The sequence below is a fragment of the Ambystoma mexicanum genome, chromosome 6q, assembly GCF_040938575.1.
Source record: "Ambystoma mexicanum isolate Mex_15411 chromosome 6q, UKY_AmexF1_1, whole genome shotgun sequence".
NCBI lineage: Eukaryota > Metazoa > Chordata > Amphibia > Caudata > Ambystomatidae > Ambystoma > Ambystoma mexicanum.
The window spans coordinates 615,627,920-615,655,213 of record NC_090937.1 but is presented as its reverse complement, the minus strand read 5'-3'; the positions used below and the strand labels follow the sequence as shown (position 1 = coordinate 615,655,213).

General features: G+C 47.5%; 1 protein-coding gene across 3 annotated transcripts in view; it reads left to right on the top strand.

Moving 5' to 3' along the window:
- Positions 1-27,294, top strand: part of INTU (inturned planar cell polarity protein) — a 1,700,152-nt gene that overhangs the window by 515,148 nt on the left and 1,157,710 nt on the right. For all 3 annotated transcript variants that reach the window (XM_069631109.1, XM_069631111.1, XM_069631110.1), the window contains exon 4: positions 14,692-14,895. In XM_069631109.1, coding sequence (XP_069487210.1) covers positions 14,692-14,895 — 204 coding nt within the window. The remainder of the gene's footprint in view (positions 1-14,691; positions 14,896-27,294) is intronic.

The following is a 27,294-nucleotide window of genomic DNA, read 5'->3' as shown; positions in this document are numbered from 1 at the left end:
AGTCAAGGCCTGCATGCCCTGATGCCGTGGGACCCTCGTGCCAGGACGGTGGCAGAGGTCTGCATGGTCAGGGTCATGGCAGGCTGTGCCCCCACCCCCATTGGTGCTGGTGTCCCTTAGCACCATGGGGCCTGTCGGATGTCCAGGGCAGGCCCCAACCGCCACAGGCACTGGGCCTGTTGAGTGCTGGTGTCCATAGCACTCCGGGGGCCTGCTGGATGCCCATAGTGGGTCCCCCACAACATGCCCCATATATGGCCATTGCCACACTGCTAACCTTGTGTTAGGCAGAATTATATGCAGTACCCTTTGGGAACACCACACACAATTAAGACTACAAGTGACAGTACAAATTCACCTTTGGTACAAGCCTGTACTACACAGTAAAGTCATAGCGATGGCTAAGCCGCCAGAGTTATCTCAAGAGCAAGTGAGCAGTATCAAATAGTTACACAAACAACAGCAATTATTATGATTCAAACAACCACTGACTGAAGGTTTCCAAGTAAAATAATATACTTTTATTTACTCTTTAGTTATATAACATTTCACTATCATGAAGCAGTTTAAAAATCACAATCTTAATACACCACACCACTCCCAATAAGTTCCAGACAAGTTAAGCTCACAAAATGAAGTGGAGCAAAATGGCACTCCAGCAATTTTAAAGGGAGGGAAAGACAGTTAATAGAAATTGAACCATGCCAACAGGTAAGTATTCAGGGCAATTGAGCAATAGGAACTACAGTGATAGAATCAGATAGAAAAAGGCTTAGGGCCAAAGTCAATGGGTCAAAAGTATTTTGCTCAAGATCACACGGTTCAGGGTAGTTCGCGGTAAAGTTCATGCCATGGATTCCGGACGAGGTTGGTTGGCAGAAAAGTTAGCTCAAAGAGAAGAGAAGCCCTCGGATTGGAGAAAGATTTCAAACACTTTCACCGCGGCTGAACGAAACGAACAACCGGATTTGCACAGTACCTTAAACGGAGAAGAGGCTGTAGCTGAGACGGATGTTCCTGGTAGTTCCTGCAGGCTCACGGTTCCTGAAGCGACTGTCGGACTGACAAGGAGTAGGAAAACTGGTGGGTCCTGCACTACGCAGGGAAGAAACCAGCAGCGGAGCGAAACAACAAATAAAAGGTGCGCTCCTTAAAACCCATGCAGGGTCCGACCTTTCTGGCTATCCAGCCACTGTATCTCTGTACAGCGAATTCGACCAGAGGGGAGGGGTCCTGGCTTGCAGTTTGGGCAAACTGGTTGGTCCCACCAGCTCAAGGGAAGAATTTTCCTGGAGGATCTTCTCTGTTGTCGGATTCTGAAGATTCGGACCTGCAGCAGGGCATCACCGGGCGGTTCAGTCGTTGTAGGGGTTCTCTTCCATTAGCTCCTCGTTGGTTCTTTCATTCCAGTGGCGACTCTGCTTTTCCAGTCCCAGAGACCTGCTTTTTATGCAGTTTTGCCCCATTCACCCAGCCTGGCTGTCAATCACACAGCGGGGTGGCTGTCCTGGCAAGGACAGTCACCCAGCCAATCAAACAGGAGTGTGACTTGTGTTACCAAAGGAACCCATGGCAGGGGTCCTAAGACCCCTCCCTCACATCCTGCCTACCCAGACTTTCATGCGCCTTAAGGGGGGCTTCTATGCGGAAGTCCGCGAAAAGACGGCGGACAAATGGACCAAACCTGGTTTGGCGCACAGAGTAAAACACAAGAAAGACTTTAACTAAAACAAATGGCGAATAAACCCAGCCGGAGCCGAAATAAAATATATTTGGTTAAGCGGGTTTATGTTTAGGCTAATAATATAGCCTAAAACAATACAATGTTTATATAAGATAACCGCGGTATGAAAAATAGGGTAGTTACCACTGCCACCAGCCAAGTCTTGATGAAAAGGGAGCGAAACAGTGCTCCAAGAGAAACCGACAAAAAGGGATAAGAATTAACCCTTGACAATACTCCATGTAAGATGGGTTGTACTGGGTCTGTGATTTAAAGAGACTACATAAAGTTAATGGCAACTTTACATGTGTCTGGGAGACAGTAGTCAGTCCCAGAAAAATGGAGTCAGTGGGAAGTCTAAAAGACAACCCTGTGTCACTGCACTGAAGGTGCTGCGTAAAACACATAAAAATGATGCTCATGGAGTAGGTGAGGCTCCAGAGCCCAAGACCACACAAATGGTGAAAATACACACAGCAAAACACATGTAAGAGTGGGAAAAGGGCTCACACTCTTACCAGGTGAAAAAAATAAACCCTAGAAATCCTGCAAAGCTGCTGAGGGACTCATTAGGTAAGGGAAATCGGCCATTTATGAGAATTCTCCCTAACACCTTGGCGCCTGTCTTTCTCGTGTCAATACCCCCATTCCCCTGCAGACGAAGGGGTGTTGGAAGTCTGAGACTGCAAGCCTGCCTGGAGCTGAGTTTAGTGGCCCTGTACCGCTGGCTCCCCCTCCCCCTTTTGTTCCTTTGGCACATTGATGTTTTTTTTCCTTGTCTGGGGTGTGGACTCTTGAGCAATCGTCGGGATCTTGCCACTGAAAAACAGGCCGGTTTTCAAATATCGCTGATTATCAAGCTGGAGGTACATACTGCATACCATTTTCCTTATTTCAGGAATGCCCCGTGCAGTATGTACTACCTTATTATAAGGAGGAACACCTGCTAAACAATTGGGCCATTTTTACTTGCACCAAAAGTTTGAGGACAATATTTTCAATACACCCCAACTTTAACATACTTTTTTTCCCACTTAACTGAAAGGATGAGCCAGCGCATCCAAGTACCTAAGAACAATGTTGGATTCCCACCTTCTCACCACCTTTACATTGTAATGCAAAGAAGTGTCAATAATGACCCTACTGTGCATTGTAGTACATGGTACTTAACCCATGAATTCTGTAAAGGGATACCAAAAGTCACATTTTCTCAAATACTGTGTGTGGTATTTTAGTAAATCTGTACCCGTTACCGCCAGTAGAGTGGTTAAATTGTAGTGCAAGAGTACCTCTGAGGTTATCGCATGCGATAATGGCAATTACTGTCTGCAGTGGTGGGGGCTAGAACTGTTCCAGAGTCATAAGGATGAAGACAGGAAGTAACTTGGCAGTGTTTATTCAGTTTCACTATAGCAAATCATGACCTCTACACATCGCAGAGTAATATTAAAGTATAACTTTTATTTGTGAGGTTTTTAAGATCAGATATTTTTTTTAAGCAACTTTTAAATTACTTTGAATTGGTGCTGTTTTCATTGGTTAAGAGGGGGGTGCACAGTATTTTGGAACAGGCAAGATTAGCACCAAGGGACAGCGTTTGATGCCTACACCAATCATAATTGCATGGGGGAGCAATATATGCCCTCATTACAAGTTTGGCGGTCCGGTAATAATGTGCCGTACCAAAATGCCAGTAACACCGGCACCGATAGCAATTCACCCTGTGCCACCAGTACTGGAGACACAGACATCGGAATCCAGATATATGCCTGAAACACCAGTACCACAGAGCCAGCGTCCAATTATGAACATGCTAACACTGGTACTACTGGCATGAAAATGACAGTAGAACCGGAAAAACCATGATGGAAACCCCGGCATCGCGAACCAGGCGGTAAATGGTCCTAGCTGGGGCCAAATAGGCCACAGGTGCACCAATTCCCTCCAGGTGCATCCAATACAACCAGAATCACTAGAAAAAGGCTGACACACAGAATGCTCCGCCAACATGCTGTCTCTCTCAGTGGTAGCAATTGACGTGGAGGTGCTGCATGCTGCAGTTCAGCTGAATGATCTGGAGCAGTACCAATGGCGGCAGGAGGCCAGGGAGAGGAGGAGGATGGCTGGGATGCAAGTGGCGAGGCGGAGGCAAGCAGTCATACCCTGCACAAGAGTCCACCGTGGGCCCTGACAGATGGGCAGATACATACCCTGTACTGGCTAAACAGGGTGACAATTGGAGAACTACTGACCCTAATCCAGGGTGATATAGGGTGCTGAATCGGTGAAGATAGGGTCCCTAGAATGCCCCTTGTCACCCCTAAATGCATGACAGCCGAAGACTAAGAAACGAGAGTTGCCAGTCACTATTTAGCCAGCCCCCAGGAGGGCCAGTAAATTCTACATATGTGAGCAGATACTCTCTTAGACAACCATTCAAACCTTATCCAGCTGACATCTTCGCGGATACAGGTGCCTCAACACTGGACCTTTTTGACTAACGATAAATATCCAGCTGTGCTGACATCATTGGAGACACCATGACATAGTAACATTAGCCATGAAGCAAACTCAAGTTACATGGACACACACGAAGAACATGCTTACACAGTCCTGTAGATAGAGGACAGATACATATACATACTGTCAGAACTCTCTTATTTTCTTTCATTAGCAGAAACACAAGAAAGCAAGAGATGCAGAGCAAGCTTGCAGCCACTTATTGCAACTAACCATTTGGAACTACATGATCGTATAAGGATCCTGGACGAGTCAAGTACCACTAACCCATAAGCAAAATAGTACAATATAGACATATAGAAATCATAGCATAAATATAGTAGAGTTACATGAAGTCACATGCCTCATAATGAGGTACAAAGGAAAACAGATTTTACAGAACACCGCTCAGAACTGGTGCTCGCAGCCAAGGTCAGAGGCGAGCAGAACAACATTCCTGGCTCTAGGGACAGGGAACCACCTGCAAAATAGCAGAATAAATCCTCACTAATTGCATACCAAAAAGCTCAATTTTACGGTCCTCACCCACGTGGTGCGGCTGAGCCAAACAATAGCCATTTACCCGCAGTGGGAAGAGGAGCAGTTCCCAGCAAAGAAGACAAGAACTGATACATGTGTTGTCTAACAATGGTGCAACCTGCAGGCACTCTCTCAGGCTAGGTAGATATACCAGTGGCAACAATGGGAACACAGTCTTTCCCACCACTTTGAGAAGGTACACTAAGGGTTGCGGACAGAGCGGGGTCCCAGGCCAGAGGAGACCCACTCCAGCCAAACGGGGAGCAGAAATCCTAGGGTTGAGGGTCATGGGCAAGGGCCAATGGTAGTCCTGCGACCCTGCAACAATGTAATAGTTTTTGGGGAAGTCTAATACGAGACCATCTGACATGCAAGGACCATTTAGCTAACTTCTATAGGTGCCTTCTTTTGTGATGACATTTGCTAACAAAAAAGGCCCGGCTCAGGAGCTGTGATTGCTGGAGAATTGTTTTCTTGTATGATCCCTGTCTGTTATGGAAAATTAAGGACAGTTCTAACTTGCCCTTGGCTGAGTCCTCCTTCATTTACCAGGGGAGGGTTCATTGGGCCCTGGGTACTCTGCAGAACAGTAATGGTGTAGCATGAACCTCGGTCTTCTGGTATACCAAATTGGTAGCAGAGGGTGGTTCACTACGCCCATTCGCATGGAGCCGCCTCTTCCGGCACAACACTTCATGGGCTGCGAGGTGACTCAAGGAAGCGTGAGTCACACGATGGTCACACGATGGTGCACTCCACTCAGAGGCCGTCAGGAGCCACCTTGGAAAATATCCTGACCGTAGTCTATGAGGAGCCCAGCAGACCAGAGGGGCGGTGTGGCAGTTTTGGCATAGAGCCGGATGGCTGAGCAGCGTTGGTGGATCACGGAGTTTAAGTATTGACAATTGAGGGGGGCGGTAAAAAGATGTTGGGTGGTGAGTATAGTTGAGTATTAGTGAAGTACAGTTGAGTATTGCGCAGTATAATTGAGAAATGAGTGCAGTTAAATGTAATTTGTCGATGGTTGGGGAATATTTCATCTTGAGGTAAAAGGTTCAGGCAGTTAGCCTAGACTATTGACTTAAGGGTACGGGTGACAGAAGTTCTGTAAATATTATATTTCCTTTGAATTGGGCATTTTAGCTCGGGTCATGGATGATGGTATCCCTGTGTATAGGGCTTAGCAATATCGGCTAGCTTGAACCGCGAAAGGGGTTCTTCCAGTAAAGTCTTGCGGAGGCATTTTTATCTACAAGGCGACGCTGTAGGATGTGAAATATTGGTATCCCCTGTTAGGAGACAGGACGACGGCCGTGGGTATATGTTGGGTGTGTTTTGGAAAATGTCAGTATAATGGGACAATGTCGTTGTGAACTCTGTTACTGTTCTTTTTTTTATCATTCACTTACTGATTATAGAGGTGACGTCACCAGTAAGGCCTGTGTATAGGACTAGGAGGGCACAAGGAGGTGCATGATTCGGTTTTGACAAAGGAGTGATGAGTAGAGTTTTCTGTGGCGGTGCGCGGAAGGCGCATGCGCGGGATTGGTAGGCGTGCCTAAAGCAGGCAGAGAGTTGCAAAAGGGCGGTGCGTGGACCCTGCCTCAGAAGTTGGTTGGGAGCCAGAGAGGCTTGTGATGTTGTGAAAAGAACTGGTATCTGTGAAATTGAAGAAAAATAAGATAAACTGTATTTTTGTACGTGAATAACAGCAGAAGTGTCGAACCTCAACTTGAGGTCAAGTAAGTATTGAAAGCAATGTATTTTGGAAAAAGGGCAGGGGTCACACCCCTACAGCATCTTTGCAGGGCCCTTATGCGATAGGACAAGATCTGTAAATATAGCACGTAATGGATGTGACACACACACACACACACACACACACACACACACACACACACACACACACACACACACACACACACACACACACACACACACACACACACACACACACACACACACACACACACACACACACACACACACACACACACACACACACACACACACACACACACACACACACACACACACACACACACACACACACACACACACACACACACACACACACACACACACACACACACACACACACACACACACACACACACACACACACACACACACACACACACACACACACACACACACACACACACACACACACACACACACACACACACACACACACACACACACACACACACACACACACACCCTTCCCCCTTCCCCCTTCCCCCTTCCCCCTTCCCCCTCCGGAAGATGTTCTAGGACGACAGGGGAGATGTGGCGTGACATCAATGGATGCTGAGCCAACAGGAGACCCGGGCTAAAAGCTCTCGGCCCCCACTTTTCCTCCTCCTGAACATGGGAACGAAGGGGCAGGAGCCCAGGGAGTATACCCAGTATGGGAATTGAGAGCAGCAGCGGGGTACGCAAACCCAATATTCGCACCACCACCATACACCAAGGAGGTGGTGCAGGAAGGGGAACAATCATTGAGACACAGATAAGGGCAAAAGACAGTGACCCAGGAGCAGAGGGAAATAGAGAGGGGCTGGAAAATATAGCGAAGCATAAATTAGTTTTGCAAAATAGATTAGCTGAAACTGCTTAATAAAAACAAATTGATTAGCAATCCAACCTAAATGATGAGCAATTTTTATATCACTATTTTCAATAGGATGAGCAGTTAATGACAACACAGCAGCAATAGAATCAACTGTTTATTTTATTATCAATTTAAACAATGTTGCCAGTGTTTGGCGTACATGTGAACAACCAAAAACTACTGGTTCATTGAAAACTGGGAAAACATTTTTTTAAAGCACTGTTGGGCTACAATGTCTTTTGAGATGTGCTTGGTGTACATCAGTTCTTCTTGGGCAAGCTCTGCCTTAACTCATCACCAACACCAGGACGTCTAGGTGTTTTTAATACTTTTCAGTGGAAGTTTAGTGTTTCAGATGCTCTTTGGAGACAGACCGCGCTGGCTGTGTTTCTTGGTCTTCATTATAATGTATGCATCCCATGGGTGCTTCAGAGTATTTTACTCAACTCCATGCAGCGGGACTCCAAAAAATAATGCTGAATTGTGCCCCCACGAGCCGTGATCAATGCCAGATGAAGATGTATCACAGCTTGTGTGGATCTATTTCAACATGTTTGGGGACCCCCTCCTTGACTAGAGCAGATACAAACCACCTGAGGAATAGTTGCATACATTATGATGGAAACAATGGGTTTAATAGCCACAGATTATCACAAGCCTGCCAGCCAGCCACGAAAAGCTATACGTTTTTGTCAGCAAGGGGCTAATGTAGAGCAACTTGGGTAAAAAGGCAAAGAGGTGATAAGAACACTTTGGTATACTTTGGTATATCGCATAGGCCAGGAGGTGATGTCTTGAAAGGCTCCAGTAAATGCAGCTTGTAACGTGTGCACTGCAAAGTGCACATTTAAGGTCCCGAATGAAAGCAGTTGCTGTGTCACAAGACTTCTGACTGCCAACATGGGGGCAGTTGCTATGGAGGGGTCCCTTCGGCTCGGACACCTTTCAGAAAAAGATGAAAAGCCTGAACGCCGGCCATGCTGCAGTCCTGATTTCAACAACAACATTTAGGCCTCATGCCTGGACGCTGTTATTAGTGCGGGCTGACTGTTAGCAAATGGCTGGGAATAATATTTCTTCCGCTGATCATCGATTGAGAGAAAGATTCTTGACAGCACTGATGACACAGCCTGCAGGCATAAGGCCTTCTAAATGTTCTTTGAAAGGCGGGATACCAGCAAATCACTGCAGTCCCACGCTCCCAAAAATGTTCAGAAGACTTTATCCCTGCAGGCTGTGGGGGGCTTGGGGAACGGCAGTGATAGTTCCTCTGTTGCAGTGAAGACATCACTAGAAGAAGTGTTCCCACTCCCCCAGCATAGGATCCCATATTGGGGAAAGGAAGGTTACAGTGGATACACTTGAATCAACGAAACAATCACTTCCATCCCTCACTTCAAAGACATAAAGAAGGCCTTATGCCCAGCCCTGGTCACTGGGCCAGATTTTCCCAGATCTGGGATCCGCCAAAAAAAATTCTCGGACCCAATGTGCACCTTTCAAGTATTTTACTGTTTCCGATCTGCTTTTGTTGCCGATGGGTTCAGGTCATCATGACCGAAGTCAAGAAATGTACCCACAACACCACTTGAACATCTTATCAGGACACCTCTGAATATGATTGTTAGGATTGTACTCTGTAGAAAACGTTGCAGTACAGCTGTGCAGGTTTAAAAGGTGTGCACTTTTTTTTAGTACTTTGTTTGCAACATTATAGGAAATGCTTATCCTTCCTTGGGTTATTTTCCAGTTTATTTATAAATCAATCTGAAATGGAAATGTTTATTTATGAAAGTGCTGCGAAAACGCTCCCGAGTCCCTCGCCCCTAAATCCTCCCCCACCCCTGATGGTTGGATCCCACAGTTAATAATTTACATTTTTAGCACTGCTTAAGCCTGCAGGTTGCTTTATCGTGGGGGCTGCATGAGCCCTGTACGGATAACACAGCTGGATGAGGCTTTATTAATGTGATTTCAAGTGCAGAACCACAGCGGACCACTGCAGTCCTGCGCTTCAAAGACATTAACAGGGCTGGGCGGAGGTGAGCCAGAGCCCATTTGAAACATCTGCTTGGGGGCACCCTGCCATGACATGAGTTCAGCACCGACTGAAGATGTTTATTGGCCCATTTCAATATGATATTTGGGTCCCTCCCTGCTAAGAGCAGAGGAAAATAGTCTTAATTCCCAGTGGGGTGTATACATTATAATGGAGACAAACGGATTATCATGGAACGGCCCACCAGCAGGTAGCACAAACACTTAACATCCACTCAAAGCTATTACTGCTTCTTTGTCAGCCGGGGCTGACGCAGAGAAACCGGAATAAAGGGGCAACGATGTGATCAGCCCACTTTTGTATACCCTGAGGGAGGAGATGGCATTAAAGGCTCCAGCAAATTCAGCTTGTAAAAGGCGCTCTGCAAAGCTCACATTTAAAGCTTGAAAAAAATATATTGCTTCTGTCAGAAGACTACTGACTGCCAACATGGGGGGCAGTTGCTGAGGGCCCCTCTGAGGCTTGAGGCTCTTTTCAGTTGAAAATGTTGAAAGGCCCAGGCACCATCCATAGCCATTAAGGGCTTTTGCCTGCAGGCTTTTTAAATGTTCTTTGAAGCGCAGGACAGCAGCAAATCACTGCTGTCCTACACTTCAAAAACATTAACGAGGCATTTTGCCTGGATGCTGTTTTATCAGTGCGAGGGCAGTGTGCTTTCCGCACTGGTAAAACAGCCTACTGAGGCTTTTTAAATGTTCTTTGAAGCGCGCTTCAAAGAACGTTTAGAAAGCCTATGCCTGCAATCTGTATCAGTGCTGGAAGCACACTGCCCCTACACTGATGACAAACCTGCAGCCATAAGGCAGCACAGCTGCTTACAGAAGGCACTACAAATTAAGTTAACCTTACCTTCGGCAACAGGCTGAAGTTAGCTTCTTAATTACACTTCGGGATCCATGTAAAAGACTGCTCATGCCACTCTTCTACACATGTGTTTGGCTGACACAGCAACTCGGCTAGGCACATACATACGGTACTGAGGAGACAAAGCTTCCAGGACAATATCGACAACGACTTGGGAGACACCGAGTCGGACGATGGCTTGGTAGGGAGTAAAGACGAGGGAGTAGGTCGACCTGCTTGTCGGTCACCAGGGAAGCGCAGCGATTGAAGCTCGACATGTGGAGCAGACAGACACAGGGGGACTGCAGGGCAAAAAGGATGAAAGACTGCGTCGGTCTAGAGCTACATAGCGCAGCATGGATAACGTGACTCTGTATACACTGGACTCCATATACACGGAGGAGGGGTGAATTCGCAAGGGCGTTCCCCTCCTCCAAAGACACAGAGAGATTGGATGTGGAGATTGGGTTGACAGGGAGATTGGACGGGGAGATCGTGTTGACACAATTCCCCTTACTGTAGAAGGGAGGGGGGCGACCTCAATATATACTGTGGCAACAGATCGACAAGGAAAACCTGAGGTGTAAACTACCCTCCTTGACTGTGGGTGTAGGGAAATAGATATACGAAATGGAAAGAATAACAGCAGGGCAGACACTAGCGGTAGGGGACATTAAAGGTCCATTAGCAGCGATCCTCGGAGAGGCTGCCAATGACGTATGGAAAAGGGCCGGCTACCCAGGAGTAACCACCCAGAAAATGGCGCACAATGGTTTGCTGTTTAACAACTGCCAAGGGGCTATATGGCAAACTCTATGGGTGCAGGACCCAGCCACATCAGACATTAGCGTGATCATGTCACGCAAAATGGGGGAAGACGAAGACCCCCTGCAATATATTCAGGCTATTCAAGAGTTATGGAGACTTGAAACGCAAGAGCAGTGGGACAGAACAGTGGCATTATTTTATCAAATAATATGTCAAGGGTAACCCAGAGCAGGTGCAAAAGCAACTGAAGAAGTTGGTGGGGATGAAATGAAACTTACAATAGTACATTTCTGCAGCTTAATGTAATAAAGCGTGAGCAAAGAACGCAGGAGGAGGTGAAGTTAGTGCAGAAGAAACTGTCTAAATTTGCTATGGAACAGGATGATTTTAACAAGCACGGGAGGACAAAGTGCACCACCGATACAGTATGCACCACAGCCCACAGGAGGAGGGTTCATGGGACAGGAGATGCGCAGCATGGGTTCCGAGGAAGAGTGGGGCAACCAAGGAGATGTGGGTATGGGCATCAAATGCAACAGAACCTTGAGGGGTTTTCGTGAGGGTATCGCAGATACTAGCAACCAATGCAGCAGGGCCCTGAGGGGTTCACTCTGGAGGGGTAGCAAAGGCAAATGAGGGAACCACCCCAGTGCTGGGCATGCAGACAGGTAGGGCACATCTCCAGAGTGTGCAGGAGCAGAGGGGGGGATGCACCAGACTGGGGGAATGCAATATCAGCCAACACATCAGGGGGAACAGACTACTATGCCCAAGACCAGACGCATCGACAGGGACAGACACCAAACTCATACACGCAGACACACCAGCCCATGACACAGACAGCAAATTCAGGCACCAGCGCAACAGTATTCGCAAACACCACAGATACCGAATAACACGCAATCATCATACATGGCACAGCAAAATGTGGGATGATGACACGCACGGACTCCATGGCAGTGACTCCCATTTGGAAATCAGGGGCGTTACCGTGGTGGGGGGGTAACCCATTTGCGGGGAACAAAATGTCGACTGCCCGCAGACGGACCTGATGTGTTCAATCCTTTCGATTACACCCACCCCTCAGAGGAAGCACGGATAGGGGTGATGATAGGTGACAATATTTTCTCCTTTCTTGTAGACACAAAGGGAAAACTAGATCCTGCATCCGGGAAGGGAGTTACAGAATATCAGGCAACACCATGAATGCTCAGGGATCTTTTTGGGGTGATGGAATTTGTTCCCTTTACAGACGATCTTACACTTTCTATAGGAGAGCATGACCTACCTCTACCCTTACTGTATTCCTGACAGAACCTGTAAACATAATGGGAAGGGACATCATGAGCAAACTTAACATGACCATCTCATTCACTGACAAAGGGATGGTTTGTTCCACACCTGGGATACACCTTCTAAACAGGAGGAAAATTATTCAAGCTTATTGTGGACACATGGTCCTCAATAAGCTTGAATATTTATCTTACTAAATATATTTATCTTACTAAATACCCCCCACCCCCAGACCACTCTGGCTCTAACTCTCTCTGCATTAAGCATTTTGATAAACAGAGGGCAGGTGGTTGTTTGCTTTCCTCAGCTGGCTCCTTCCTCTTCGCCTTGATCAGGATGTTCTTAAATTCTAGAAGCTCCTTGAGACTCTACTCTACCTCCTTCTTCCCTTCCTCTTTCCCCTGCTAATCTCATAGTTGCGCGATTGGGTGTCCTGGCCCCGTATGCATCCTCTGGTTGACCTCCCTTACCCAATCGGCCCAGCTCCTGTCTAATTGCACTTGCACTTACACCCTCCGCCCTGATGGCTCGCACTTACACCCTTTGCGGGTCCAGGCCGTGTAGTACTCAACATTCCTAGCACTTCATCTGTGGCTCACCCATGAGCTCATACCCCACAGCACTGATCCCCTGCCTTCTTCCTTGCTGCACTTGCACGTTCTGAATACTTAAAAGGTTCATAAGGTTCGTCCTTTTTTCCTCTTCCCCCTCACTGCTCTTATTTTATGTGTTTTAATGTATTTCCCTCCCTTGCCCTGTGGGCGCTTTGAAACAGTATTTTCCTATTGTATAAGCACCTAATAAGTAAACACTAAATACATTAAATAAATCTTGTTGATTTGTTTTTAAGGAAATGAGAACAAAGGTACAATTTTCAAATTTAGATAATTGGATGCTGTGAAGTGGCGTTGGGCATACTGTCCTCATGTAGGCAGACCTGAGAAATGTTTACGAGTCCAGGGCATATTGTTAACATAAACTTGCCAGCGGGCAGTAGGCTGCTAATTATGTCTCGTCTGAAATTACTCCCTCTTTTTAAAAGGATGAGCTGGCTGAAGGTCCCACAAAAATGTCAGTGTGATGAGGCCTTTGTCCGTTTCCTCCTGATTTGCCCATACTACCATAGTGAGCGGAAGGAATGGTTAAAACCAGACTTTTGTGGCCTTCGTAGCTGGTCTTGCAGGGGAGCTATGTCTGGTGCAACAATGCCTAGTTTTTATATAATCTGGCCAGGTTGATAAATAGAGCTCTACATTTGAGGTTACATAACATGCACAGTACAAGACCCGAGCCCTTATGAGCAACCAACCATTGCCTGACATGATTAACATACCTTGTTTTGTTTTAATTACAATCATTTTGAGAGGATTGTCAAGATTTGAAGCTTGTTTTAAAAGTTTAGTTTATTGATTGTTGTGTATTTTACTGCTAATGGAGGACTCTGAAATACAAATAAATTGAATTGAATATTGTTTCCTGTATTAAATATCAACAAGGCTAAGTTGACTATCTCAACACTCAGCAGCAGTTCTTTTCACATTTTCCAAGCAGCTCATGGAAGCACCTTGCCACACACTCTGGTGTCCAGTAAACACATTTCTATATTTGTACGGTCTTTCTCTCTATGATGCGAGATTCATTGCATGATTCTCTCATACGATCGCAGTACTGAAATTGATTAGCTCATTTTCTTTAACACTTATGCAATGCCCGATCTTTATACTAGCTAGATTACTGAATATATTGTTCGACATGCTGCAAGTTCTATGTAAACAGAAAAGTAAAAAATGAAATCCTTAAAGCAACATCAATTATTTACTCAATCTTTTATAATGCTCTTAGCACCACAGACCAGTCTCTAAGCTGGGACTGGGATTCGAACCTGCGCTGCTCTGGGTATTCTTGCTTCCAAGACAAAAGCATAGAGCCTGAGCTATCCTCCACCCATCATTGAAATGAAATTGTCATTGGCAGAACCTGTGAAATGTGGGGTATGCCTTTTTTTTCTTTTTTTGTTTGACCATAACAAACAAATGGAAGATCTGTTTTGACCACCATATCAAAGTGAAATACATAGTGTCACATCACACTGCTTCTCTTCTGTATTCAGAAGTGTGGGGAATATTGAGCTGAATATTCACTTTAACAAAGTAGCCTGAATCAGGCTTGGATGGGTTTCTTTCCATTACCTTCTCTTTAAAACATTTTTATGAGATGCTCTCCTTGTTTGCTCATATTGTTTAAAGACACATTATATGGCAGGCTCATTATGTACTTTTACATTGAAAATTCTGGATGTTAAAAGATTCAAACATTTTTAACAGGGAAAATAAATGTCTTTATTTACAGGTGAAGCTTACTTTTGAAACCTCATTCTTCGAACCCAATGGAATTTCACATTATAAGTACAAGCGTGCACCGCCAAGCATGAACAACCTGATCAAGCTTCTTTGGGGAGAAGATAACTCGGACCTTCAGCTTGCCATCCAGGGAATACCTCATCTTGCTATGTTCCTCACCTTAAAACTGGATTCAGAATCATCCAAGGAAGAGGTAAGCACTCAACAAGTAAACAAATAAGACGTTTGATGACTTGGGCTACAAAAGAAATGTGTGATTCTCTAAGAAATGAACTGTCTTTTTCTGTCACTGATTTTACAAGAACATTGGAGCAGACTACAGCGCCACCATGTCTGTGAGGGTGAAAGGCAAGCAGTGACTATCAAGGGGCTTAAGGTTTGCAAGGAGGAAGCTGACCCTTATAGATTAGCGTTGTGACATAAACCTATAAACCAGATGCTTCCAACAAAAAATAACAGATCTCCCTTCTTCCACCCACACCGCTTCACAGGTAAGTTTCGGATCCTTGGTATCAGGCGAACGGTGCCACAGGAAGGAGCTTTTATAACTACCTGCTTTGAAGAGGAAATACGAGGTAAAAATGCATGTTTTAGTTTTCATAAATGAAGAGGTGCAAAGAAATAGGGATGACAAAAAAATTTCAACTTTAAAGATACAATATGTTTTATTTGCCTTAAAAATACCCCATTGAAACAAGGATTGCAATTATTACTCCCCTATAAAATCATACACACCCAAATAAAAAATGAGAGCGCAAAATACTCCTGCACGTGGTAGTGGATGCTTGTGCGCCTACTAGCAAATCTTGCAGTAGAAGTCGGATGCTTGCAGACTTCTCTGCAAGGGCTCCACTTTTGTAAAAGTGTTTGAGTACATAAGGGTTGGATTTTGTACTGAAAGAACAAAGGGAAACTGCACTGCACCAGTGGGAAGACCTCCTGCTATATTTGCAGAAGAGAAGGGGGAGGACATAACCTGCAGCAATGTAGAGCATGGTGATGTAAGGGGAGCGTTAAACTACATTTATGTGGAGGTGAGCTTCTAGATTCTGCACTGACAGAGGAAAGTAAATTGACTGGTTATCCATTGACTAGATTTGGGTGGGAGTGTGGAGGATGGCAGTGAACTACAGGGCTTGTCCACTTACACGCGATTTGTGGGCTTCCTGCAGGATCTTCCAGTAAGCCACCTAATATGTGTTAATATTCCTTGGATATGACTTTCACTTTCTCCTTCATGGGCCTACATGTTCCAGTCAATCTGGGTCCACGTCTTCTGTGGCATTATTGAGGGAGTGTATAGCTGGCGACAGTCTGGTGCAAATGTGTGGGGATGGGGGACTTAAGATGAGATCCCAGATCATGAATATATGGGGGTTTCACTGAGAACGACACATCAGGACGGGTAGGGAATAGGTCACCATTTCTCCTGAACCCTAAATATTTCTGAAAAAAGGTCTGTTTTAACAGTGATTGGAATTACAAAAATGCTATTTAATCAACCAAAACAGCCGACAGGTGTTTCGACCTTCAGTCTTCTTCCAGGCATTTATGCCGAAAGGCTTCTGCACAGAGCATTATTTACCGCACTGGTGGAGACGTACGGGTGTGTTTCAGAATTACGTTACAAGAACTCCTCCTCATATTATTCACTGCTTCTTCCAGGCATTTATGCCGAAAGGCTTCTGCACAGAGCATTATTTACCGCACTGGTGGAGACGTACGGGTGTGTTTCAGAATTACGTTACAAGAACTCCTCCTCATATTATTCACTGCAATTGGAGGGTCCAATGACTGGCAGCAATCGCATGGAATAAGGCCGTGAAGGTTGAAACACATGTCGGCTGTTTCGGTTGAATAAATAGCATTTTTGTTCATTCCAATCATTAGCGCAGTCTGATCGTGTATAACTTTGATTCAGTGTCTTTTTGGGTCCACTGTGGCATAGGGACCCGGTTTTTTACAATCACTTGCAGCAAATGTTTATTCTCCAGCATGGGGTCTGGCATGGATTCACATGCTCATGAATATTCCCCGTCGTCAGGCTGGGAATCCTCGGTAAAGAAAAAACCAGTATCAGTTTCGTTTCTGATCTGTCTTTCGTAGTAGTAACCAATCACTGATCTCTGGGTCATACTGCCTCAGCCAATGACTGCCCTCTACCTAAGCCCCTCCTCTGGCAGCCATCTTCAGATTTTTACCGCACGTTCAAGTGTTGGGATCCTCGTGCTATTGCTCTCGAGCGTTAGTGCTATTTTTTCACTTTTTTTTCTCAAAAACTTCGATTTTTCGGTCAAAAGAGCCTCAAGCTCCACCGTTTCTTCATCCGATCAACGGGAACCCGTGTCGGATTTGTCTACGACCCTCAAGGGTGAAGATTTCGTCGAGCCACGCTTTTGGAGGACTCCACAAGTTTCTCAGGCCCATCTCAGACATGGCCCAGGAGAAGGGAAGCTCGACGCCCGGAAAGCTGTTCAGGGTCTGACCTGGATGCCAGCTTCAGAATGTCTTTAAGGAGGACGAACACTCCTTTTGTCTTTACTGCCTACATGAGGACAAGACACACGTGGAGAAGGACTGTGCGTTTTGCGGCAATATGTCGGAGCGGACCATGAAGGACCGCCATCAACGTCTCGCCAACTGGCTGGAAGGGAAGAGCCCGTCAGGCGAGAAGAAGAAGAAGAAATCCGAGCGGTCTTCTAAGACCTTTGAGGACGCCCCGGCGACGGGGGTCCAACACAAGGCCAAGCACCGCGAGTCCGCTGGCACCGGGAGCGCCGAACGGTCGGGCTCTACGGGCGCCAGGCAGGGCGCATCCTCCCCGGCACCATCAGCCACGAGGCAACGCTCTGGTTCGGGTAAGAGGAAGGCCGAGCACCCGGCGAAGCTCCTGGAGAGGCCCCGGTCGAGCTCGAAGGCCCCATCGGAGGGAGAGCGAGGCAGTGACCCTCCCCCCAAGGAGAAGGCGGTGAGCGCACCTAAGGTGGTGAAAGCCTTAATCCATCCGGCAAGGCCTCTATCGAGACAGTCGCGGCGGCCCTGGCTCAGCTTGTGGAGGCTACACCAGTGGTGGCGACCTCGGGGGTCAGAGTCTCCCTGCCACCGCGGAGGGAGTCCTCTTTTATGCCCATCGACAGGACCCCCGTGAAACCTCCGACGGAGAAGAAAAAGGGGTGGCAGGAGGTCGTTGTGGATTCGGCCTCAACCTCTGAGGAAGAGCTGATCGAAGTCTTAAGCCACGGCGTTGGCGTGGAAGAAGACCAGCCCGTCGGGAGGGACCCCGACGTAGGAGACGACGATAACGTCGAGGGTGCCGACGGGGCCCCTGACCGCCCGTCGGACTCCCCTCAACCAGTGCCGCAAGACATATCGGCGGCCATTTTGTTGGCTATACAGTCCTTATGCTCTGAGATAAGGACGAGACTGCCGTTACCACCAGCTGAGGAACTGCTCCCGACGGGGGACCCGGAGCCAGGCCCTTCTGGGAGCCCTCCCCCTAAGAGAAGAAGGATTCATCCTCCACCTCCTTTTCAGCCATCGCGCCCTGTTCAGCTCTCCTCCCCGTCCACGACTCGTGGGGATGATACGGGGACTGACACGGCCGCGACGGGTACGGACGACGAGGTTTACGACGAGGATCTGCCGTCGTCACCTCCCACCCGGGCTTCCCCGCCCGACGAGATTGGATCGTTTCACTCCATGATCGCCAGGGCATCCAAGCTTTTCCAGCTCTGCCCGGAAGAGAAGAATAAGGAAGGTTTCCTTTATCAACGGCGCGAAGCCAAGAGGAAGACTGTCCTCTCCGTACCTCTATTAGACGATATTTGGGATGAGGGCCTCGCCCTCCTCAAGAACCCATCCACGACGCCGGCTAGAAGGGATCGGTACGAGAAGAAGTACCTGGTCCCGGACGTGGCCCCCTTGTGCCTTCGGGCACCGCCGACCCCGGACTCGGTCGTCTCTGCGGCGGCCAGGAAGAAAGCGGGGGGGGCGCGGCCTCTACGTCGACCTCCCCGCCGGACGGCGAGGGAAAGAAATTGGATACGATGGGACGCAGGGTCATCTCTTCTGCAGCGACGACGATTAAGGTGGCCAACGCCTTGGCTATCATAGCCCGCTACGACAGGGAGTTGTGGTACAAACTGGCCCCCCTGCTGGACTTCCTACCGGACGACAAGAGGGCGGATGCCCTAGAGATCTTGCAGGAAGGAGCGGTGGCGTCGGACCACGCCATTACGATTGCGACGGACATCGCTGACACTGGATTTCGCCAGTTGGGCAACGGTGTGTGCCTTAGGCGGCGTGGATGGCTCAAGGCTACTGACTTCCGTCAGGACGTGCAGACCAGAGTCTTGGACATGCCGTTCGACGGAAACAACCTGTTTGGGAAAACAGTGGACGATTCCCTTCAAGCCATCAAGGCAGACATGGAGACGGCCCGGGCTCTTGGGGTTCTCCAGCAACGGCGGCCGCCCTTTCGGAGCGGCGGAGGCAAACAGGGTGCCTCCAAAGGTTCCGGCGGCGGATTTTCCACGTACCGTCAAGCGGCCTCTTTGTCGTCGCAGGAAGCTTACAGGGGACGAGGCAAGTCAGGCGGACCCCGCCGTCGTCGCCAAGGAGGTCAAGGCGGCAAAGCCTCGTCGAAGCAGGACTGAACCGGCCGTGGGGTCGGGCCCCCACCGAAGCACCCCGGTGGGAGGCCGGCTGGGGAGCTTCGTCAGCATGTGGGAGTCCATCTCCACTGACCGTTGGCTGCTGGACGCCCTAGCCCAGGGTCACGCGCTCGAGTTTCTAAAGAGGTGCCCGTGCGTCCCCCCTGTGGCCAGGAAAGAACATCACGTCCGTCAACTTCTCTTGGAGAGGGGATCCACGTCTACCCCTACCTGGACGACTGGTTCATCCGAGCGAAGACGAAGGAGCTCGCCGTGGAGCACACAGCAAGGACCGCCCAAGTTCTCACGGACCTGGGATTCTCCATAAACTAGGCCAAGTCCCACCTGGTGCCTGCGCAAGATGCACTGTTTCTGGGAGCGAAGCTCGACACAGTGTCGCTTCTGGCCTCTCCGTCGGAGGAAAGGACGAGGGCCATTTTGGGCAAGGTGCAGCGGATGCTGGTTGCGGACGCGGCCAGAGTGAGGTCCATCAAGTCCCTCCTCGGAATGATGTCTTCTTGCATTTACCTCATCCCACTGTGCAGGCTCCAGATGCGCCCCTTGCAGGAGTTCCTGGACGCGCGCTGGATCCAGACGACGGGCAGCTTCGAGGAGAGGATCACACTCGACGAGAGTTTCCGACGAGCGATCCGGTGGTGGGGCACCCGCGCGCTTCTGACGGCGGGCATGGACTTCCAGATCCCCGGCCACCAGGAGACAGTGACCACGGATGCCTCCCTGGAAGGGTGGGGAGCGCACACCGAAAATCTGCACGCGAGAGGCCTTTGGCTCCCGACGGAGAAGTCCCTCCATATCAACGTCCTGGAGCTCCGTGCAGTGTTTTGGGCCCTCAGGTCCTTCCTTCCGTCCCTCAAGGGCAAGGTGGTGAGGATCTTCCCCGATAACACCACCACCATGTTCTGCATCAGGAAACAGGGCGGAACCAGGTCCCCAGCCCTGTCCAGGGAGGCGCAGGATGTGTGGCATTGGGCCGTTGCCCAAGGGATGTTTCTGGTGCCGTTTCATCTGGCAGGGATAAAAAACACCATCGCCGATTCACTCAGCAGGGACCTGCGCTCGTGCCACGAGTAGGAACTACGACAGGATCTAGTGCACCGCCTCTTCCGACGGTGGGGCACACCCCAGATCGATCTGTTCGCGACAGCGACGAACTCCAGGTGCCGGAGGTTCGCCAGCAGGTTTCCCCAGCCGAGGAGCATGGGCGATGCTTTCTCGTTCCCCTGGGAGGGCCTGTTTCTATACGCATTCCCTCCATTGCCATTGGTGATCCAGCTCATCAACCAGCTCAAGAGGTCACGGTGCAGGATGATCCTCGTCGCACCTGCGTGGCCGAGGCAGATATGGTTCCCGGATCTTCTGGACTTGTCACCGTCAATCAAGCTGCCAGTGGACGCGGATCTTCTCTCCAGGGAAGGAGGCGCCATCCTCCATCACGACCCGAAGTCGCTGAACTTGCAGGCCTGGCTCCTGCAGCGTTAGAGTTTGGAGGATACGACATACCGGCCGACTGCAGAGAGGTTCTTGCAAAGGCCAGGGCGTCCTCAACTCTTAAATGCTACAGACACAAATGGAAGAGGTTCTCTGTCTGGTGCCACGCACAGAAGATTAACCCTCTACGGATTACGGCTGCCCAAGTATTGCCATACCTACTGACGCTGGCCAAAGCTGGACTGGCGCAAGCGTCCATCAAGATTCATCTTGCTGCGATCTCCCAATACACCAGAACCACGGTGAAAGAGTTCATGAAGGGACTGTTCAGATCGTTCCCGCCGGTGAAGGCTCCGACCCCGGCGTGGGAGCTCAACGTGGTGCTGACCAAGCTCATGGGACCTCCGTTCGAGCCTCTGCACTCGGCTCCGTTGAAGTTCTTGTCGTGGAAAACAGCGTTTCTTGTGGCCATCACCTCCGCACGACGGGTGGGAGAGATCCAGGCCCTTTCCTGCAAGGCCCCGTACTTGACTTTTCACGACACGAGGGTAGTGCTCAGGACGCACCCCTCCTTCATGCCCTAGGTGCCGTTGGACTTCCACCTCAATGAACCCTTGGTGTTGCCTGTTTTCTTCCCGTCGCCTTCGTCGCCGGCTGAAAGGACTTTGCACTCGCTGGATGTGGCTAGAGCGCTGAAGTTCTACGTGGACCGCACGAAGTGTTTTCGGAAGACGTCACAACTCTTTGTGAACTTTGGACCTGTCAATCAGGGGAAGGCTCTCTCAAAGGCTTCCATTTCCAGATGGCTCTCCGGCTGTATCATGTACTGTCATCGGTTGACAAACCGACCGCTGCCTGGCCGTCCGAGAGCCCATTGCACCAGAGCGATCGCAGCTACCACGGCGTTCCTATCTGGTGTGCCCTTGCTGGACATCTGCAGGGCTGCTACGTGGATGTCGACGCACACCTTCACGAAATTCTACTGCGTCGATCGGGATTCCAGGGAGGAGTCCAGGGTCGGCCAAGCAGTGCTGCGCAACCTGTTCGCCTAAGGTGAGCCTGGTGAGGAGGTAAGATTTGCTTAATGTTGAGTTTGATGTAATGCTTAATGTTGAGCCTTTGCCACCTCCCGTGGTTGTGCATGTGTGTACTGCTATGTATTCTTTATTCATGAGCATGTGAATCCATGCCAGACCCCATGCTGGAGAAGGAACAAGTTACTTACCTGTAACTGTTGTTCTCCAGAATGGGTCTGGCATGGATTCACATGCGAACCCTCCCGCCTACCCCTCTGCGGCTCTTCACTTGGTCATACTGCCACTTCACGTGCTACCAAATCTGAAGATGGCTGCCAGAGGCGGGGCTTAGGTAGAGGGCAGTCATTGGCCGTGGTCAGTATGACCCAGAGATCAGTGATTGGTTACTACTACGAAAGACAGATCAGAAACGAAACTGATACTGGTTTTTTCTTTACCGAGGATTCCCAGCCTGACGACGGGGAATATTCATGAGCATGTGAATCCATGCCAGACCCATGCCTGAGAACAACAGTTACAGGTAAGTAACTTGTTCCTTATTGCATACATAGCTTGTGATACGCGCACAAGGTTCACGTCCAAGTGCCCCAGAGTTGTCCCTACTGTTTTAACAGTGACACTGAGAATAAGGTTTTACACTTTGTTATCACAGTCCATAGATCAGGTGCTACAGTAATTTATGCTGTATCTGAAAGGGAAGCTGTGTTTAAATAGGTCTGAAAAATGTTTAGAAAAAAGTTTGCCATGCATAAAAAAGCAGGGGATACATTAAAACAATTAGAAATAAATAACAAAATGCAATACGCTCAGTAGTGTCAATGGTATATGACCAAAATAATTGGATGAATGGTTGCAAACTGGTGCCAAGTGATGTTAGAGTCCACACAGGTTGGTGTGAGGTTCACCAGACATGAACCATAATCCAGTCTTTTACGGGTAGATCAGGCAGGTGCTCAACCTTGTGTACACTTATGTTAATGGGAACCCTTGGTGCTTTAGCGCCTATGTGCTTGAAAGGATACCCAAGTATCACGCCTCAATGTGGCTCAGGTATTAAATGTTCCCTTTGCTGAACGTAGTCCCTGTAATCCTGTGCTTGCAGCACTGGTATATTAGCCTGTAAAAAAGCAGGAAATAATAAATAACAAACATTCACTGGAATTGCATGCTTATAACCAGTCAAGTTGCAGAAGTTGATGCACCAAATACAGTTTTAGATTGAAATCAAAACTTACCTGAAAAATAACGAGGAATAAAAACCAAAATTTGAACCAAACTACAGTACGGTCAATTGTGTTAATCGTATACCACAAAATACAAAACAATAGCATTGGTTTGGTGTAGCTGATCGAAACCTGGTGCCCAGTTCTGTTTCACCCGTTTGATCAGAATCTATACAATGGAAATGTCTCTTTTATGGAGTGTAGGTAGAAGCTTTTTGCACGTATCTTGCTTATACGGGCTGTGGGTTTATAAAACGCCCTTTTTCGGGGGTGCATGTCTGAAATGGTGTCGGTGGCATATGTTAAAGGTTAATGACTATGGCTTCTTTAAGACTATACACGGTTGAATATTTCTTTTTCCCCCCCTTATAGTCTTTGATTTCCTCCTAAAAAATTTTGATTGGCAGTGAAGCTGTCTTAACAATTCTATTGTAGACTTACCAAGCTGAGGGTCAGTTGGCACATTCTTAAGTCTTTCGTTTTCGGATTGATGTGTTCCAGTTGATCTAAAGTAGAATCTGGAGCTACTTGAAGGTGCATGTACTAGGCTGGTCCTCTGATTTTGACTACCATTTTGTACATGTTTTAAGTCAATTTGACACTTCAAATCTTTCCATGCTTACACTAGATCAAGTTTATAGTCTTGTGTGTCCCTTCCAAACATACTGTGATGAATTCAACAGAGTCCTCACAGAATGCCTGCTTAAACCTCCTCCTAGGTGGCCAGGGGAAGGCAGGAGCTACCTGATCCTAACCCTGGTGGTGGCATTAGCTGGGTGGATCTTCTGGGAGGAGAAGGGGCCCAAGGGAATAGGACGGCTCCGCTGCGAGAGACGCGGTATCAATCTTCTTTTGAGTGGGAGATTTCCATAGTACCAGAATATCTGATGGCTTGTTGTTAGAGTGGGGCTTCCCTACCCAAAACTACACGAAGAGTCAAGAGTGAAAATCAACAGGGAAAGGATATATATAAGAATCAGAGAATCCAGATCCCTAAGTTTAATGGTTATGATTCCTCTGTCCCTTCTGGTACTACGGAACTCTCTCAGATGATTTGTACCATGTCTATCCTAGTGGGGCCGTCCTTTTCCCTTAAAGCAACACAAGATAATAAACAATAATTGAACAATAGTTGGATGACCTTCACCTGTCCTGGGTAAAATCATTTCCCCAAGTCAGCTTTGAAATGTTCAAATGAAAAGAAAGTCTTGAACCAGTTCTTAACAGTTCCAAACCAAAATAAAAGTTCATCAAACAAAAATCCACTGGTAAAAATTCCTTGGTTTGGTTTGAAAAGATCCCCTTCCAATTCCAGCAAAGAAAATAGCAACAATGGTAATTCTGATTATCTTCTTTCCAAGATTTGTCACATTTCAAAAGAATAAGTATATGACTTCTCCAGCTACAACTTTATAATGGGTGAAGAACTTCTGCAGTACACAAAAGAATAGATAGGACTTCTCCAGCTACAACCTTACAATGGGTGAAGTACATTTGGTATACTTGTCAGGATGCTTATCTTTGGGTTGTTGCTTCCTTTTAACAACCACTCTTCTGCTGTTGTTGCTATGAGAACAGTCACCTTTGTCCCACAGTATGCCACTGCTTCAAACCACTCTAATATGACATCCGCTAATAACTTTATAAACCACCACAGTTCAAGTACTTCTACCACTGCTGTGTACTAATTAATTATCAGGCAAAGTCTGACAAGACACTTTGACCTCTTTGGGTAGGCAAGGCCTACTATACTTTTATGACTTTCAAAAAGGGGCAGCCTCCTTGCCTCTTCCGTCTGCCTGACTGCAACAAGAATAACCTGCCTTGGCTCACAAGGCTTACTTCCTTTAAATTTCAGTAGTCTTTTAGCATTACAGGTTAACTTCTGTAAATTATTTACAAGCACCAAGCTTCCACCCACGTTTGCTCCCCAGATAATTACCCAGAAGCCATAGTGCCACTCTTTCAGCTTCAGGTAACAATACCACACTTCTATCTGAGACCACTGGACTGTTGACAACTTCACAGATGAGGTGAATGGGCTTAAATAAGGCTTGTTTCACTATGGCAAGGATTTGCCTCTTGGTTTGGATAATGCTTGTTCTCCTCTTCAGTATAGTGACTCCATGAAATAAAGAATGTCAATTCTGGATAATACAAGGTTCAGTCTTCGAAGTGAAACCATAATTAGGCACACGCAATCACTCTTTAAAGTAGATTTCTAATCTTAAAGTATTGGTGTTATTGTATTCCCATGTAGTATCAAAGAGGCAGTTTCTGACTTTCCTCAGGAAACACAATTGTTCACATACAACCTTCCTTTGATGGAGTTTTCACTTCTAACTCTTGCAACGCTTGTTATACGTTAATGTTGGATTTTCGGACACAATTAAGGACACACGACCACTCCGGTAATGCGAAAGAGTTCAACAATGGATGTAACAGTTTTTACTTCTAACGCAAACAGCTTTCAGAATGAACGCTATTTCCATTGTTAAGTCAGTTTAGAAATAACAACTTCTACTCACCTTTAACTATACACAAGCCACTTTGGAGCAGGTTACAGTTACCGGCAAGGCTTGTTGAGTGAATCTGAAAACTGTGCTTCACTCACCGGCTTCAGGAACACTGCAGGTGCGGGTTGGTCTGCTTCCCAGACTTCCTCAACCTCTGCTACTACTTCAGGCTCACTTGGGACCCACACCCTGCTCCACCACGGGTGTCTCCGGTCCGGCACATTTAGTTGGGATTCTCCTTCACTCTTGAGACGCTCGGTTTACCTTCTGCTTCGGCTCCTGCGCGGTTACAGCTCTGCAATTACAGCAACTTGACTCACATGGGGAAATCTTCACTTCCAGCGCACCTTCCTCTGAGCAGTCTCTGCAATACAGGTTTTGAGAACAGAGGACACTCTCAGAACTTTCAGGTGGAATCTGCTGTCTCCACGTTCTGGCGTCCCTTCTGTGCTCCCACTTGTGAACTGCCACCCTCATGCTTCTCCTTTGCTACTACTACTGCCATCCTTCCAACTCCTACCCCAGCTCCTTCCTCCTCTGCTTTCCTGCTTGGGCCTTTTATGCCTCACAGGTTTGACAATTGGCTTGAGGTGTGAGACATTAGGTCCAATTGCCTGACTCCTGCACTTGCTATTAGGCTTAATTGCCTGAATACATCATCTACATGCCTCTTCAGCCCTTTTCCTCGCCTCAGTCACTTGTTTTAACAAAGTTAATTTTTTTTCTACTTCTTTATTACTTATAAGGGTAGATTTAATTCCCTTAATAACCTTAACAGAGGGGTTGCAGGTTTGATCTTTTATAGAGGAAGATGGTTTAGAGAAGGCAATGTTTCCACAATCCTTTGTAGTGCACCCCTGGAATTGAGGAGGGCATTTATTTTTAAGTACCAAAAAGGGTCTTTCTTTTGGTATAGTATGCTTTGATCTTACAACCTTAGGGTTTGCAACCTTAGATTTAATAGAAGGTTGAGAGATATTAAAATGCCAATAAGCCATAACACCTTTTGGCACAGTGATAAGAATATCCCTGTTAGAGGAAAATACTGTGTCTCATCCCATGGAATCTCCTCACTACCCTGGGCCCTGTCACCACCCAGGTGATCCTCCCGCAGTTCACCACCCCCATTATTGGGAGCTGGAAGTGTTTGCCTTCCCGTGATCACCTGTGTGGAGACTTGAGGCATTGTTTCAGTGAGGGGGTCCGCAGTCTTCTTCACATTCTGCTAACTGTCTGGTTTTCACTACTGACTGCACAAACCTGACTGACTGAGAATGAACTCAATAGTGTTGTGTTTTCTGGTTTCATTTTTTTGGTACTGTGCACATGTATTTCTATACCAAATTTGACCTGACACGACTCTTACATATTATAGACAGAACTGACCTCTTCCAATCCTAGCCTGTGTCTGCCTTTGGTAAAGAGTAAAAATGTGGTATCGCATAAATCCAAAGAGACAGCCCTTACGTCATTCTCCCTCTGATGACCATGATCGAGATTAGAAATGGTCTTCTGTCAGATGAGGCGCTGCAGGATTCAAAAGAAGGCAGTCCAAGGCTGTTGGTTTTCCTGCTTGGGGATGTTAGCAATCTGGGCTCATGTCACCAGGTTGTTAGGAAATCCATAAAATGAATTTGGAAATGGAACAAGAGAAAGAGTCAGCTTTTAATATTGAAATAAATTAAAATAACGTAAGCCATGCCCAAATCTAAACT